This window comes from Euprymna scolopes, chromosome 33 (genome assembly GCF_053919585.1).
Source record: "Euprymna scolopes isolate OS-2025 chromosome 33, ASM5391958v1, whole genome shotgun sequence".
Taxonomy (NCBI): Eukaryota; Metazoa; Mollusca; class Cephalopoda; order Sepiida; family Sepiolidae; genus Euprymna; species Euprymna scolopes.
In genome coordinates, this window is record NC_136514.1 from 14,683,628 (window position 1) to 14,698,555 (window position 14,928).

The 14,928-nt window shown below is 36.9% G+C and overlaps 1 protein-coding gene across 1 annotated transcript in view; it reads left to right on the forward strand.

The window, feature by feature from the left end:
- The window catches only part of LOC145258153 (cubilin-like), a 409,766-nt gene that overhangs the window by 99,741 nt on the left and 295,097 nt on the right, over nucleotides 1-14,928 (forward strand). The window contains exons 19-21 of the mRNA XM_080115944.1: nucleotides 386-548; nucleotides 11,022-11,206; nucleotides 13,569-13,725. Of these exons, the coding sequence (XP_079972070.1) occupies nucleotides 386-548; nucleotides 11,022-11,206; nucleotides 13,569-13,725 (505 nt within the window). The remainder of the gene's footprint in view (nucleotides 1-385; nucleotides 549-11,021; nucleotides 11,207-13,568; nucleotides 13,726-14,928) is intronic.

Consider the following 14,928-nt stretch of genomic DNA (forward strand, 5'->3'; position numbering starts at 1 on the left):
TAGAAGTTTAATGGAATACTCGAATATCTATGGACAAGTTTCTGATAAGCCGTTCCACTTAAGTTAATAAATTTAACGAACTTCCATCACTAATGATTACTATATTTTCCTTTTGACTGCTGTACACTCTTTAACCCTTATCCTTGAGTGGCCTATCGGCCTTGATAATTGGTGACGCCTATGTAAAAAAAAAAAAAAATCTCATATAAAGATCAAGTGTTAGATCTACGAAGAGTGCCTCTTGATTTCTGAGAATATCGACGGAAGTAAAATGAAGCAAAAAAGAAAAAAATGTGTGCATATGAAACTATGTAATTTTATGTAAGAAATAATTATTTATTCTCTTGATATCAATATGATTTAACCTTTTCTTATGTCTTTACAGATCAGAGATGGTCTTACGGCAGACTCACCACTTCTTGGGAAATTCTGCAGACGAGTTCTTCCGCCATCGATGATCTCTTCGGGTCCATACTTATATTTTAAATTCCACTCGGACGGCTCAAGAACTGACAAAGGATTTAATATGATATTTACTTCAACTCAAGGTGACTATTAATGACCTTTTAGAATCATGTTTGCAGCTATTTCCTGGTAACTTCTTTCTTTTTATATTTGGTTTAGAATTAACTGGAGGATGTTAAATGTAAGTTTATGTAATCCCTCAACTCTTCTTCCATAAGGGAATGGGAGGAACTTTCTAAATCACGATTGCTCTCTCTCTCTCTCTCTCTCTCTCTCTCTCTCTCTCCCTCTCTCTTTCTCTTGCAATCCAGAAAAAAAGAAAGATTTAATCAGCTTATTTACTACATATCACCATCAACTTTCTATTCGTAACGCAATATCCTAACACCTAGCTGTAACTTTAACTTAAGTTCTAACATAATTTTTCACTTTTATAATCTTACTAGAAGATATACCTGGCTTTGCCCGGTCGTAAAATATGCATGAAAGTTATATTTTAATTAATGCTGAGGTTTTATTTATTATAAACAGAAATTAAACGTAATGTTTAATTCCTTAAAAAATAAAAATGAAAAATTAAACGAACAGAAACTGAAACTCGTGAATTCGAGTATTCTGTTTCTTTTTCTAAACAGTTCACGTCTTATAAGTAAAAAAAAATACTCTAGCTGAGATCGAAACCAAAACCTAAAAACAGTGACAATTACGATAACCATTAGACCAGCTTAACATGACTTTAAAAGAATGTTTTCGAATCAACTCATACTTAATATAAGGAAGCTGTCATGTTTGAAAGAGTTGAAGGCATAAAAATTCGACTTCCACGTACCAATTTTTCAATTTTGACCCCCTTAGCAGTTTTTTTTCCGGATGAAAACGGATTTAAAAATTTTCCACGTGTCGTAATATCATATATACTAATTTTAAAGTCTGTACATGAAAGAATTCGTTCAGTTTATAGGCTAAGAAGTGTCCTCACACACACACACACACACACACACACACACACACACACACACACACACACATTCTCACTTTTAATATAAAAATCCAATATTTTTACTAAGCTAGGTGTTTTGATTTGATATTTCTCTGCTCTTTGTAAAACCATGTTCCAAACTGATTTAACAAATATGATACCAATGCACTTTTGTTACCGTGCTGGAATAATAACGCTATTATTTTGAGAGCCATTCTTAACATGAGGAGGGGAGGGTGTTGTCTAACTATTTTGTGTTTCCATCAAAAATTTAATTAAAAAAGATATTGTGAAACTTGAATTTAACTTGAAAAAAACTATTTAAAAATAGCGCGGTAACAAAGGTGCACAAGCACCAAAATATTACTATCCCCTTTCTTTGGGAAGGTGTCACGTGACTAGAGATCCAAGAATGTGTATCTGTTGGAGGAAGAGGCGAAAAGAGAACAGAGGCAAGACAGAATAGAGGAGGATTTTCTTTTAAGAAAGTGTTTGACCTCTTTTTATGTAAAAAGGGACAGACTCCAGTAATTAAAAGAGCAAACTAGATAAGTTGAAAAGGATATTTGGAAAAGGTTAGAATCGAACCCAGCCGGAAAAGTTAAAAAAAAGAATACATATTGAAATCTTAGGAATGTAGAACGATTGTCATTGTTCTTGGAAATAACTAAATATTATTTATGTTAGAGTTACATATGAACAGTGCAGTTTAGAAATAATGATTAAGAATTAGGTTAAATGATACAATGTGGCTGAGGAATTTCTCTGTTTGCTAAAAACGTGTTTGGACATACATAGGTAAAATCCACGCGAATGAATTCCACGTGGCGAGACATGCTTTGATGTCATCAAGAAAGGAGATTCCCAACATATTGAGGCAGGGTTCGGAGTTAGAAGAGAGACAGTCAGTTAGCAGACGGGAGTCAGAGAGCGACTTAGTGAAAGCTGATGGGCCTAGAATGCGAACGATGCATGAATCCCTGACCATTTTCAATCATCCAGCTGGTATGAATAAAGAATCATCTATATTTGTAAACTGTTGTCTTTGCCTCTCGTCATTCCACATTCTAGGAGGCGAAGGATGGGGGGAAAGGAGACCACGTAGTCATAAAAGCTTGAATCCCTGACCATTTTCAATCATTCAGCTGGTATGAATAAAGAATCATCTATATTTGTAAACTGTTGTCTTTGCCTCTCGTCATTCCACATTCTAGGAGGCGAAGGATGGGGGAAAAGGAGACCACGTAGTCATAAAGGCTTGAATCCCTGACCATTTTCAATCATCCAGCTGGTATGAATAAAGAATCATCTATATTTGTAAACTGTTGTCTTTGCCTCTCGTCATTCCACATTCTAGGAGGCGAAGGATGGGGGGGAAGGAGACCACGTAGTCGTAAAGGCTTGAATCCCTGACCATTTTCAATCATCCAGCTGGTATGAACAAAGAATCATCTATATTTGTAAACTGTAGTCTTTGCCTCTCGTCATTCCACATTCTAGGAGGCGAAGGATGGGGGAAAAGGAGACCACGTAGTCGTAAAGGCTTGAATCCCTGACCATTTTCAATCATCCAGCTGGTATGAATAAAGAATCATCTATATTTGTAAACTGTTGTCTTTGCCTCTCGTTATTCCACATTCTAGGAGGAGAAGGATGGGGGAAAGGAGACCACGTAGTTGTAAAAGCTTGAATCCCTGACAATTTTCAATCATCAAGCTGGTATGAATAAAGAATCATCTATATTTGTAAACTGTTGTATTTGCCTCTCGTCATTCCACATTCTAGGAAGCGAAGGATGGGGGGAAAAGGAGACCACGTAGTCATAAAAGCTTGAATCCCTGACCATTTTCAATCATTCAGCTGGTATGAACAAAGAATCATCTATATTTGTAAACTGTTGTCTTTGCCTCTCGTCATTCCACATTCTAGGAGGCGAAGGATGGGGGAAAAGGAGACCACGTAGTCGTAAAGGCTTGAATCCCTGACCATTTTCAATCATCCAGCTGGTATGAACAAAGAATCATCTATATTTGTAAACTGTTGTCTTTGCCTCTCGTCATTCCACATTCTAGGAGGCGAAGGATGGGGGAAAAGGAGACCACGTAGTCGTAAAGGCTTGAATCCCTGACCATTTTCAATCATCCAGCTGGTATGAATAAAGAATCATCTATATTTGTAAACTGTTGTCTTTGCCTCTCGTCATTCCACATTCTAGGAGGAGAAGGATGGGGGAAAGGAGACCACGTAGTTGTAAAAGCTTGAATCCCTGACAATTTTCAATCATCAAGCTGGTATGAATAAAGAATCATCTATATTTGTAAACTGTTGTATTTGCCTCTCGTCATTCCACATTCTAGGAAGCGAAGGATGGGGGGAAAAGGAGACCACGTAGTCATAACAGCTTGAATCCTTGACCAATAAAGAATCATCTATATTTGTAAACTGTTGTCTTTGCCTCTCGTCATTCCACATTCAAGGAGGCGAAGGATGGAGGAAAAGGAGACCACGTAGTCGTAAATGCTTGAATCCCTGACCATTTTGAATCATCCAGCTGGTATGAATAAAGAATCATCTATATTTGTAAACTGTTGTCTTTGCCTCTCGTCATTCCACATTCTAGGAGGCGAAGGATGGGGGGGGGGAAAGGAGACCACGTAGTCGTAAAGGCTTGAATCCCTGACCATTTTCAATCATCCAGCTGGTATGAATAAAGAATCATCTATATTTGTAAACTGTTGTCTTTGCCTCTCGTCATTCCACATTCTAGGAGGCGAAGGATGGGGGGAAAGGAGACCACGTAATCGTAAAGGCTTGAATCCCTGACCATTTTCAATCATCCAGCTGGTATGAATAAAGAATCATCTATATTTGTAAACTGTTGTCTTTGCCTGTCGTCATTCCACATTCTAGGAGGCGAAGGATGGGGGAAAAGGAGACCATGTAGTCGTAAATGCTTGAATCCCTGACCATTTTCAATCATCCAGCTGGTATGAATAAAGAATCATCTATATTTGTAAACTTGTCTTTGCCTCTCGTCATTCCACATTCTAGGAGTCGAAGGATGGGGGAAAAGGAGACCACTTAGTTATAAAGGCTTGAATCCCTGACCATTTTGAATCATCCAGCTGGTATGAATAAAGAATCATCTATATTTGTAAACTGTTGTCTTTGCCTCTCGTCATTCCACATTCTAGGAGGCGAAGGATGGGGGGGGAAAGGAGACCACGTAGTCGTAAAGGCTTGAATCCCTGACCATTTTGAATCATCCAGCTGGTATGAATAAAGAATCATCTATATTTGTAAACTGTTGTCTTTGCCTCTCGTCATTCCACATTCTAGGAGGCGAAGGATGGGGGAAAAGGAGACCATGTAGTCGTAAAAGCTTGAATCCCTGACCATTTTCAATCATCCAGCTGGTATGAACAAAGAATCATCTATATTTGTAAACTTGTCTTTGCCTCTCGTCATTCCACATTCTAGGAGTCGAAGGATGGGGGAAAAGGAGACCACGTAGTTGTAAAGGCTTGAATCCCTGACCATTTTCAATCATTCAGCTGGTATGAATAAAGAATCATCTATATTTGTAAACTGTTGTCTTTGCCTCTCGTCATTCCACATTCTAGGAGGCGAAGGATGGGGGAAAAGGAGACCACGTAGTCATAAAAGCTTGAATCCCTGACCATTATCAATCATCCAGCTGGTATGAATAAAGAATCATTTATATTTTTAAACTGTTGTCTTTGCCTCTCGTCATTCCACATTCTACGAGGCAAAGGATGGGGGAAAAGAAGACCACGTAGTCATAAAGGCTTGAATCCCTGACCATTATCAATCATCCAGCTGGTAAGAATAAAGAATCATCTATATTTGTAAACTGTTGTCTTTGCCTCTCGTCATTCCACATTCTAGGAGGCGAAGGATGGGGGGAAAGGAGACCACGTAGTCGTAAAGGCTTGAATCCCTGACCATTATCAATCATCCAGCTGGTAAGAATAAAGAATCATCTATATTTGTAAACTGTTGTCTTTGCCTCTCGTCATTCCACATTCTACGAGGCAAAGGATGGGGGAAAAGAAGACCACGTAGTCATAAAGGCTTGAATCCCTGACCATTTTGAATCATCCAGCTGGTATGAATAAAGAATCATCTATATTTGTAAACTGTTGTCTTTGCCTCTCGTCATTCCACATTCTAGGAGGAAAAGAATGGGGGAAAAGGAGACCACGTAGTCGTAAAGGCTTGAATCCCTGACCATTATCAATCATCCAGCTGGTATGAATAAAGAATAATCTATATTTGTAAACTGTTGTCTTTGCCTCTCGTCATTCCACGTTCTAGGAGGCAAAGGATGGGGGGAAAAGGAGACCACGTAGTCATAAAAGCTTGAATCCTTGACCAATAAAGAATCATCTATATTTGTAAACTGTTGTTTTTGCCTCTCGTCATTCCACATTCAAGGAGGCGAAGGATGGAGGAAAAGGAGACCACGTAGTCATAAAGGCTTGAATCCCTGACCATTTTGAATCATCCAGCTGGTATGAATAAAGAATCATCTATATTTGTAAACTGTTGTCTTTGCCTCTCGTCATTCCACATTCTAGGAGGCGAAGGATGGGGGTAAAGGAGACCACGTAATCGTAAAGGCTTGAATCCCTGACCATTTTCAATCATCCAGCTGGTATGAATAAAGAATCATCTATATTTGTAAACTGGTGTCTTTGCCTGTCGTCATTCCACATTCTAGGAGTCGAAGGATGGGGGAAAAGGAGACCACGTAGTTGTAAAGGCTTGAATCCCTGACCATTTTCAATCATTCAGCTGGTATGAATAAAGAATCATCTATATTTGTAAACTGTTGTCTTTGCCTCTCGTCATTCCACATTCTAGGAGGCGAAGGATGGGGGGAAAGGAGACCACGTAATCGTAAAGGCTTGAATCCCTGACCATTTTCAATCATCCAGCTGGTATGAATAAAGAATCATCTATATTTGTAAACTGGTGTCTTTGCCTGTCGTCATTCCACATTCTAGGAGTCGAAGGATGGGGGAAAAGGAGACCACGTAGTTGTAAAGGCTTGAATCCCTGACCATTTTCAATCATCCAGCTGGTATGAATAAAGAATCATCTATATTTGTAAACTGTTGTCTTTGCCTCTCGTCATTCCACATTCTAGGAGGCGAAGGATGGGGGAAAGGAGACCACGTAGTCGTAAAGGCTTGAATCCCTGACCATTTTCAATCATCCAGCTGGTATGAATAAAGAATCATCTATATTTGTAAACTGGTGTCTTTGCCTGTCGTCATTCCACATTCTAGGAGTCGAAGGATGGGGGAAAAGGAGACCACGTAGTTGTAAAGGCTTGAATCCCTGACCATTTTCAATCATCCAGCTGGTATGAATAAAGAATCATCTATATTTGTAAACTGTTGTCTTTGCCTCTCGTCATTCCACATTCTAGGAGGCGAAGGATGGGGGGAAAGGAGACCACGTAATCGTAAAGGCTTGAATCCCTGACCATTTTCAATCATCCAGCTGGTATGAATAAAGAATCATCTATATTTGTAAACTGGTGTCTTTGCCTGTCGTCATTCCACATTCTAGGAGTCGAAGGATGGGGGAAAAGGAGACCACGTTGTTGTAAAGGCTTGAATCCCTGACCATTTTCAATCATCCAGCTGGTATGAATAAAGAATCATCTATATTTGTAAACTGTTGTCTTTGCCTCTCGTCATTCCACATTCTAGGAGGCGAAGGATGGGGGAAAGGAGACCACGTAGTCGTAAAGGCTTGAATCCCTGACCATTTTCAATCATCCAGCTGGTATGAATAAAGAATAATCTATATTTGTAAACTGTTGTCTTTGCCTCTCGTCATTCCACATTCTAGGAGGCAAAGAATGGAGGAAAAGGAGACCACGTAGTCGTAAAGGCTTGAATCCCTGACCATTATCAATCATCCAGCTGGTATGAATAAAGAATCATCTATATTTGTAAACTGTTGTCTTTGCCTCTCGTCATTCCACGTTCTAGGAGGCAAAGGATGGGGGAAAGGAGACCACGTAATCGTAAAGGCTTGAATCCCTGACCATTTTCAATCATCCAGCTGGTATGAATAAAGAATAATCTATATTTGTAAACTGTTGTCTTTGCCTCTCGTCATTCCACATTCTAGGAGGCAAAGGATGGGGGAAAAGAAGACCACGTAGTCGTAAAGGCTTGAATCCCTGACCATTATCAATCATCCAGCTGGTATGAATAAAGAATCATCTATATTTGTAAACTGTTGTCTTTGCCTGTCGTCATTCCACGTTCTAGGAGGCAAAGGATGGGGGGGGAAAGGAGACCACGTAGTCGTAAAGGCTTGAATCCCTGACCATTTTCAATCATCCAGCTGGTATGAATAAAGAATAATCTATATTTGTAAACTGTTGTCTTTGCCTCTCGTCATTCCACATTCTAGGAGGCAAAGGATGGGGGGAAAGGAGACCACGTAGTCGTAAAGGCTTGAATCCTTGACCATTTTGAATCATCCAGCTGGTATGAATAAAGAATCATCTATATTTGTAAACTGTTGTCTTTGCCTGTCGTCATTCCACATTCTAGGAGGCGAAGGATGGGGGAAAGGAGACAACGTAGTCATAAAGGCTTGAATCCCTGACCATTTTCAATCATCCAGCTGGTATGAATAAAGAATTATCTATATTTGTAAACTTTTGTCTTTGTCTCTTGTCATTCCACCCAAAAGGAAAAGATAAATATGTTTTGTCTATCATCTTACAAGAACTGTCTGTCCCCTCCGCCATCATCAATATCATCTATCTGTGCTTACAAGAACTGTTGACTAAATGGCTCTCTCAGCTCCATATTAATAACAAAGCCGATAGCCATTAGTCACGTGCTCTCATGTAATGAATGAATGCGTGAATGTAGAATTGACATGAAATTCTTAAAGATAAACTAAAATGACCACAAAATGGGCTGAAATGACTTAAATAAATAAAAAGTAAATGACTTAGAATGACTTTAATGAACTTAAGGATGAATTGAATGACCTTAAGAATGACGAATGCTTAATAAATGACTGAAATCCTTCAAAAATAACTTGAATGATCTGGAGAGTGACTTGAATGGCTTTGAGACTGACTGGCTGTAAAGTGGGTGATCATTTTACATTAATTTAATACAGAAAAGTGATCCCCCACTTTATATCACAAAAATTATTTTATTTTGGGAATTTGAAACGTTATATTAGCTATGTGATGAAGGAAAAGTTATAAACATAAGTACAGCATGTAGTAAGAACAGATACTACACTTTGATCTTGGCCAAAAGCCCAAGAAAAAGGTATTTATTTGCTCCCCCACCGAGCAAATTAGGCACAAGGCCGATTTTTAATGTGAAGAGTTAAGGGGAAATGGGGGCCAACTCCCCGGGGAGTAGGGGAGCTGGATAGTGACAATTGGTATGAAATGTTGCCCCTACATTGACCAAGGTCTTATATGTGGGGCTGCCCCCACATATTGTCTTTGCTTGCAGATACTACACTTTGATCTTTGCCAAAAGGCCAAGAAAAGCTTAAAAAGCCAAGAACAGCATGTATTGACAACAGACCTTTAATTGATTGAGATTGTCGGACTGACTTCTTCATCTTGGTTGTTATTGTCACAACGTTTCGACCGTTTTGCCCTCCGGCATTCGTCAGGTGTTTTGTATCGAACTGGGGAACCGTTTGTAGGTGTTTCGAACCCAACCCTTTATTATTATTATTATTACGGGGGTACCGTGTTCAGACTCCAGCTAGGCTCTGGGACATAGTTGCTGATTCTCTGTTTTGGATGTTACTTTTTTCACTGCCTTCGTTCAGGATTGAACTCAGCACCTTTGGGTGACTGTAAACTTTGATACAACGTCTAGGACCATTCGGCCATATGTCACTAGGACACTATATTCTGAGCCTTTCATAAAACTATTTTCAGTAACATAACAGACATATTGACAGCAGACAAGTATTTTTGCTCCTTTGAGCCAAGCTTGCGACGATTTGTCATGACAGTTTTTTTTTTTTTTTGTCTAGCTGGATTGACATTAATTACAATTAACAAGAAGACGTTTATTTATTCACTTCCAGTATGTTATTTAGAAAGAGAGGTAAATAGATAGAGAAATAGTCGATGTCAAAAATGACTATTAATAAGAGTTACATTTTCTACATGCTTCTGAAACACTTATCACAATATTCTGTGGATCTATATTAAAAAACCTTGTTAAACTTTGTGACATATTTCCATTCTATGGAGGTCAGGTGCGAATGAACACCTCATAATTTTATTATCATACCATATTTTTTTATCAAACTGAAACATAATTATCAAAGTATACTTACGCAGATAGATATGAAAAGTCTTTATTAAAGTTTGTGCCTGTTTCCATTCTATGGAGGCCAGGCGCAAACGCAGACCCCACAATTTTATTATACCATCCCTATTTAAGTTAAAACATACTTATCAAAGTATTCTTATGTACATCTATATCAAAAACACTTGTAAACCTTTTTTTTTAATTTTTAAATTTTTTATTTCCATACTTTGTGGACCAGGCGCGAACGCAGACCCCACAATTTTAATGAACCACCGTTCTGCCAGATCAAACATACCAATTCCCGTGTCTCGATACATCTTCTATCATTATATGTAATCAGTTTTTTTAAAATAGTCAACCATATAGGAGCCTATTCGTGACCACACATACACACACACACACACACATTCAGCTTATTACCTTCACTGTAAAATAAAACTTTCCTTTCTATCTTCCTGGGCCTAACATCAACCGGAACACATCTGCGAAAAACGTTATCACAGAATTGCTTCCCTGTGGGTTAAAACATGGTCGATTTCAAAACTAGTGTCAACAAATAATTGTCACAGTGATCAAAGTTTGTGGATTAAATTTATTTTCAACCCTCTCATAATATTCTTCATTATTCAACTGATATTTTATTCACCTCAAAAAACTTTTACCTCGAGTGTCTGTAAGCTTTGATAGGCGATGACGCTATATATATATAAATCAACTGTTAGGAAACACGGTGAAAGTGAATTTCGAAACACGACGGTCAACAGATCAGACATGTGCAATGTTTTAATTTTTTAAAATAAATACTTAATTAATATACATATAATGCAAAATAAATATTTATTTAATTAATATACATATAATGCAAAATAAATATTTATTTAATTAATATACATATAATGCAAAATAAATATTTATTTAATTAATATACATATAATGCAAAATAAATATTTATTTAATTAATATACATATAATGCAAAATAAAATCTACACCAGTGAAATCGTAATTAATGTACATTTTGTTTTATTTGATCTGTATTAAAATATTTTATGTTTTTTAAAACCATTTTATTTTTAAAGACTACCATTTCTTTTTCGATCTTAGTATAATATTTTTTATTATTCAACTGAAAATGTTTTTGATTCACGAGGGCCAGCAACGTTCCTTTCAATCCTCTCATTATATTCTTCATCATTAAATTGACAATCTTTTATTTTTAAAGGTCAACAAGGTTGTGGTAGTATTCTGACGGCAAAAAGCGGAACCGTGTCTTCTCCGAATTTCCCAAATCCGTATTCATCAAACGAAGATTGTGTGTGGATTATCCAACCAGGACATACACTGAGGCTCTCTTTTAAAAATATCGACTTACCCGGTGAACCTCCATGCACAACGGATTATCTAGAGGTAAAGTGTCCGCCATATTTTATCCTAGATTTATTCAACTGTATTCTTTGTTTTCAAACAATAAAAAATTCTATATTTAAAGATTAACTTTTTCAAATCATAAATTTTTGAATGCATAAATTTTGATTCATTTGCTCTATCTTGTATATTGAGCAATTTTTATTTAGCTGGGATTGTCTTGTATAAAATATTACATCTAATAATATTTTGTAAGAACGAAAATCACTGAATTTGCATATCAGTAGATATATTTCATTTCATTATTCTGAAGAAGTATATATATATATATATATATATATATATATATATATATATATATATATATATATTGTTTTTCAAAATATAATTATCCACTTACACGTGTTTCGTCGTCTATGAACTTTTGAATAGTCAAGTCGCTGCCTGATGATATCTGTTGTTTGATTGAAACAAGTGGCTATTTGTAGCAGCAGGATGTGACCATGTTTATATAACAATAAACAAGTATTATCAGCTCTTTTTATTGAGCGCTATCTAACAACCTCGTTGAATTCATTAGTCCATTACTTTTGAATAAAAAAACCCGAGTATATATATATATATTGTTTTTCAAAATATAATTATCCACTTACACGTGTTTCGTCGTCTACGACTCATCAGAGTGGCTGAATCTAATCGTAATGTTCTTACTTCAAAAGATGGCCCACGTATATTCGGATGATATTGTTTTATAGTTAGGGGTTTTCAAAACGACTCTCTTGTGAGAAAATTGTTTCGAAATAAAACAAAAGCGGGGTTTTCCATTAGCCATTTTTTTTTCATCAGGGAAATGGATTTTGGATGAATTCTTTTTTAAATTATATTTGTTTGTTTGTTTATCTATTTATTCCTCGAAGTTCATGTCAAAGACTCTGTGCAAATAAAATTGAATGAACATTTATAAATTCGCAGTTCAGAATTAATAAACATATACGGTTATCCTTTTTCCTTTCCACGTTTCCTGTATTTAACATATCGATATAACTTCCAGTAAAGATATCACCTAAAACTTACTAATGCTGTCAGTTGCAATACATCTTTTATATACGATGTGCTTCCTAAAAGTAATGCCTCCTATTATTTTATTTCGCCTGAATGGATTAAAGAGGATTAGAGAATATCCCCATGCCTCCATTCAGTCTTAAAAGGCAAAGGAAAGGGGCAGTAGCGCGTGTAATTGTAAGGCAAGGGTTGCGCAATCCCAACCACACCTCTCCTGAATCGGCACCGTTTGAGTCCAGTGGCAAGGAGAAGACCAAGACGACTGGAAACACTGCCGAGATAAGCGGAGAGCAAATACATCACCTGAAAGTCCCAAATGGTCACTCATTTAGTACTGGCCAGGTTCAACGTTGCTTAACTTCGGTGATCCAGCGGGAACCGGTGTGTCAACGTGATTATGCCGTATATTGGAGAAGATATTGTTATGGTGACTGGACTTATGCATTCATAACCTAAAAGTTTCATCTCTCTGTTGCAAATATTGGCAGTGTGAGACTCCAAGAAAACAACTCTTGCCATGGACGGATGTAAGATATATAGTTGCGTCGTTAGATTCCTAGCAAATGTACATTAAGAACGGTAGTGACTATGTAGAAAAATAAATGGTCGCTAGATCAATTAGTTCCACTCCCGTCTCTGTCGCTTTTCAACCTTTTGAGCTAAAAATAGGAGGCTTTACTTTTGGAACGAGCTCGCAATAGAAAAAAAAAATCAGTTCGTATGTACGTCCGCTCAATAATTGAATGAACATTTACAAATTCTCAGTTCAGAATTAATAAACATATACGGTTATTAATCGGGACCCTGCGGTAATGAACCTAAACCCTTTATTCGCGCATCCATCTGCGTGTCCATCCCGGCTCATTACCGCAGGGTCCCGATTTCGAATCTCGCTAGATTCAGCCACTCTGATAAGCCATAGACGACGAAACTCGTGTCAGTGGATAATTATATTAAAAAAAAAAAAAACAACAACAATATATATGCCGCTCTCCATGTGGGGGTACCAAGTTGGTTAAAGGGAAAATTATTCTCAACTCGCATTTAGGTAAAAATGCACTTTCGTAAATAATTGAATTCATTCAAAACGTATCGCAAAAACAAAAAACAAAAAACAAATAACATCTCTCTCTCTCTCTCTCTCTCTCTCTATATATATATATATATATATATATATATATATATATATATATATATATATTTATATATATATATATGTGTGTGTGTATGTGTGTGTGTGTGTGTGTGTGTGTGTGTGTGAGAGAGTTTATTTTTTGTCAATTTATCATACGAAACAAACGTTGCAATTCACTTTAACTAATGGTGTTGTTAATTTTTCCAGATTCGCGATGGTTCTACGCCAACATCACCACTTATCGGTCGATATTGCGGACAGATAATTCCACCTGAAATTATTTCCAATAAAAATAGTCTCTGGTTAAACTTCAAAACCGGCCAAGCGTCTTCATACGTCGGTTTCAGTCTTAACTGGAGAATTGGTAAGTCATTTTGAGCGAATTGGTTGCGTAATTCATTTAATTGGACGATTGAAATGTCTTACATGTCGAAAGCTTACAAAAAACCCTACCACAAGAGAGGGTCCCCAGTTAAATGGAATTCAATCTACTGATCGCAGATAAAGTTGTTAAAATATTTGGCAATGTGTGAATGTTTTATGGGCTTAAGTTAATATTAATTCATAACCATCTTTTATCTGTTGCACCAGGGGACCCATCTGAACAGTGGGTAAAAGCGTTGAGTACATTCAACCCTAACTGCTAATATTCCAGAGGTTGAAGGTTCAAGCCTCACCACAGGCGGAACTAATTAAGGATAATTACATAACACTTTTATCCGATCATGGTTGACGAAACGAGAACAATCTACCCTCATTGATTAAAAAAAGTATAAATTTTATACGGTCCCATGTTCATTTATTTCAATCAGTTCTAACTGCCAATATTCTGGAGGTTGGTGGTTCAATTCTCACTAAAGGCGATACTAACTAAGAATGTGTTTAAATCGATATTCATGTTTTGATATGAAAATCAATGAAATAAAATTGGGTAAATAGCAATAAATATAATCACTATTAATATTGATGTTAATTATAAACATCTTTTATCCGTTGCGCCACAGGTCCATGCAGACAACGGATAAAGGCGTTGAGTAACAATCAGTCCTAACTGCTAATATTTTGGAGGTTGAAGATTTAAGCATCGTTATAGGCTATACTGAGAACAAAATAAAAATTATTTAATGCTTACTGAAATCGTCTACATTAAAAACAGCTGCAATTATACCCAAGTCTGTTCTTACGGTTAGGACTTTCCATTAATGAGAAAGTGATTCATTTTTATGTTGGACTGACTCTTCTTCTAAGTAGCTGAAACAAGTGAAAATTGACGCATTTTATTGTTCATTGCGCATACGCTATCAATTCTCTTTTCAGACAACACACAACGTTCTTAACGATAAGTTTTTCTGGTGTTTCTATACTATTATGACGAAATTTTGTAGTCGATAAACACACAACGTTCTTAACAATGAGTTTTTCCTTTTCTTGCTTCGACTTCCGGCAGTCAACATTATGCGTGAGGAGTGGCCATATTGTTTCGTGGACACAAATCAAGTATCTTTTAGATCGGTGTTGCCCTTTCATTTCGGCTACAAGAATTATAATTACATTATCTCTCTCCCTT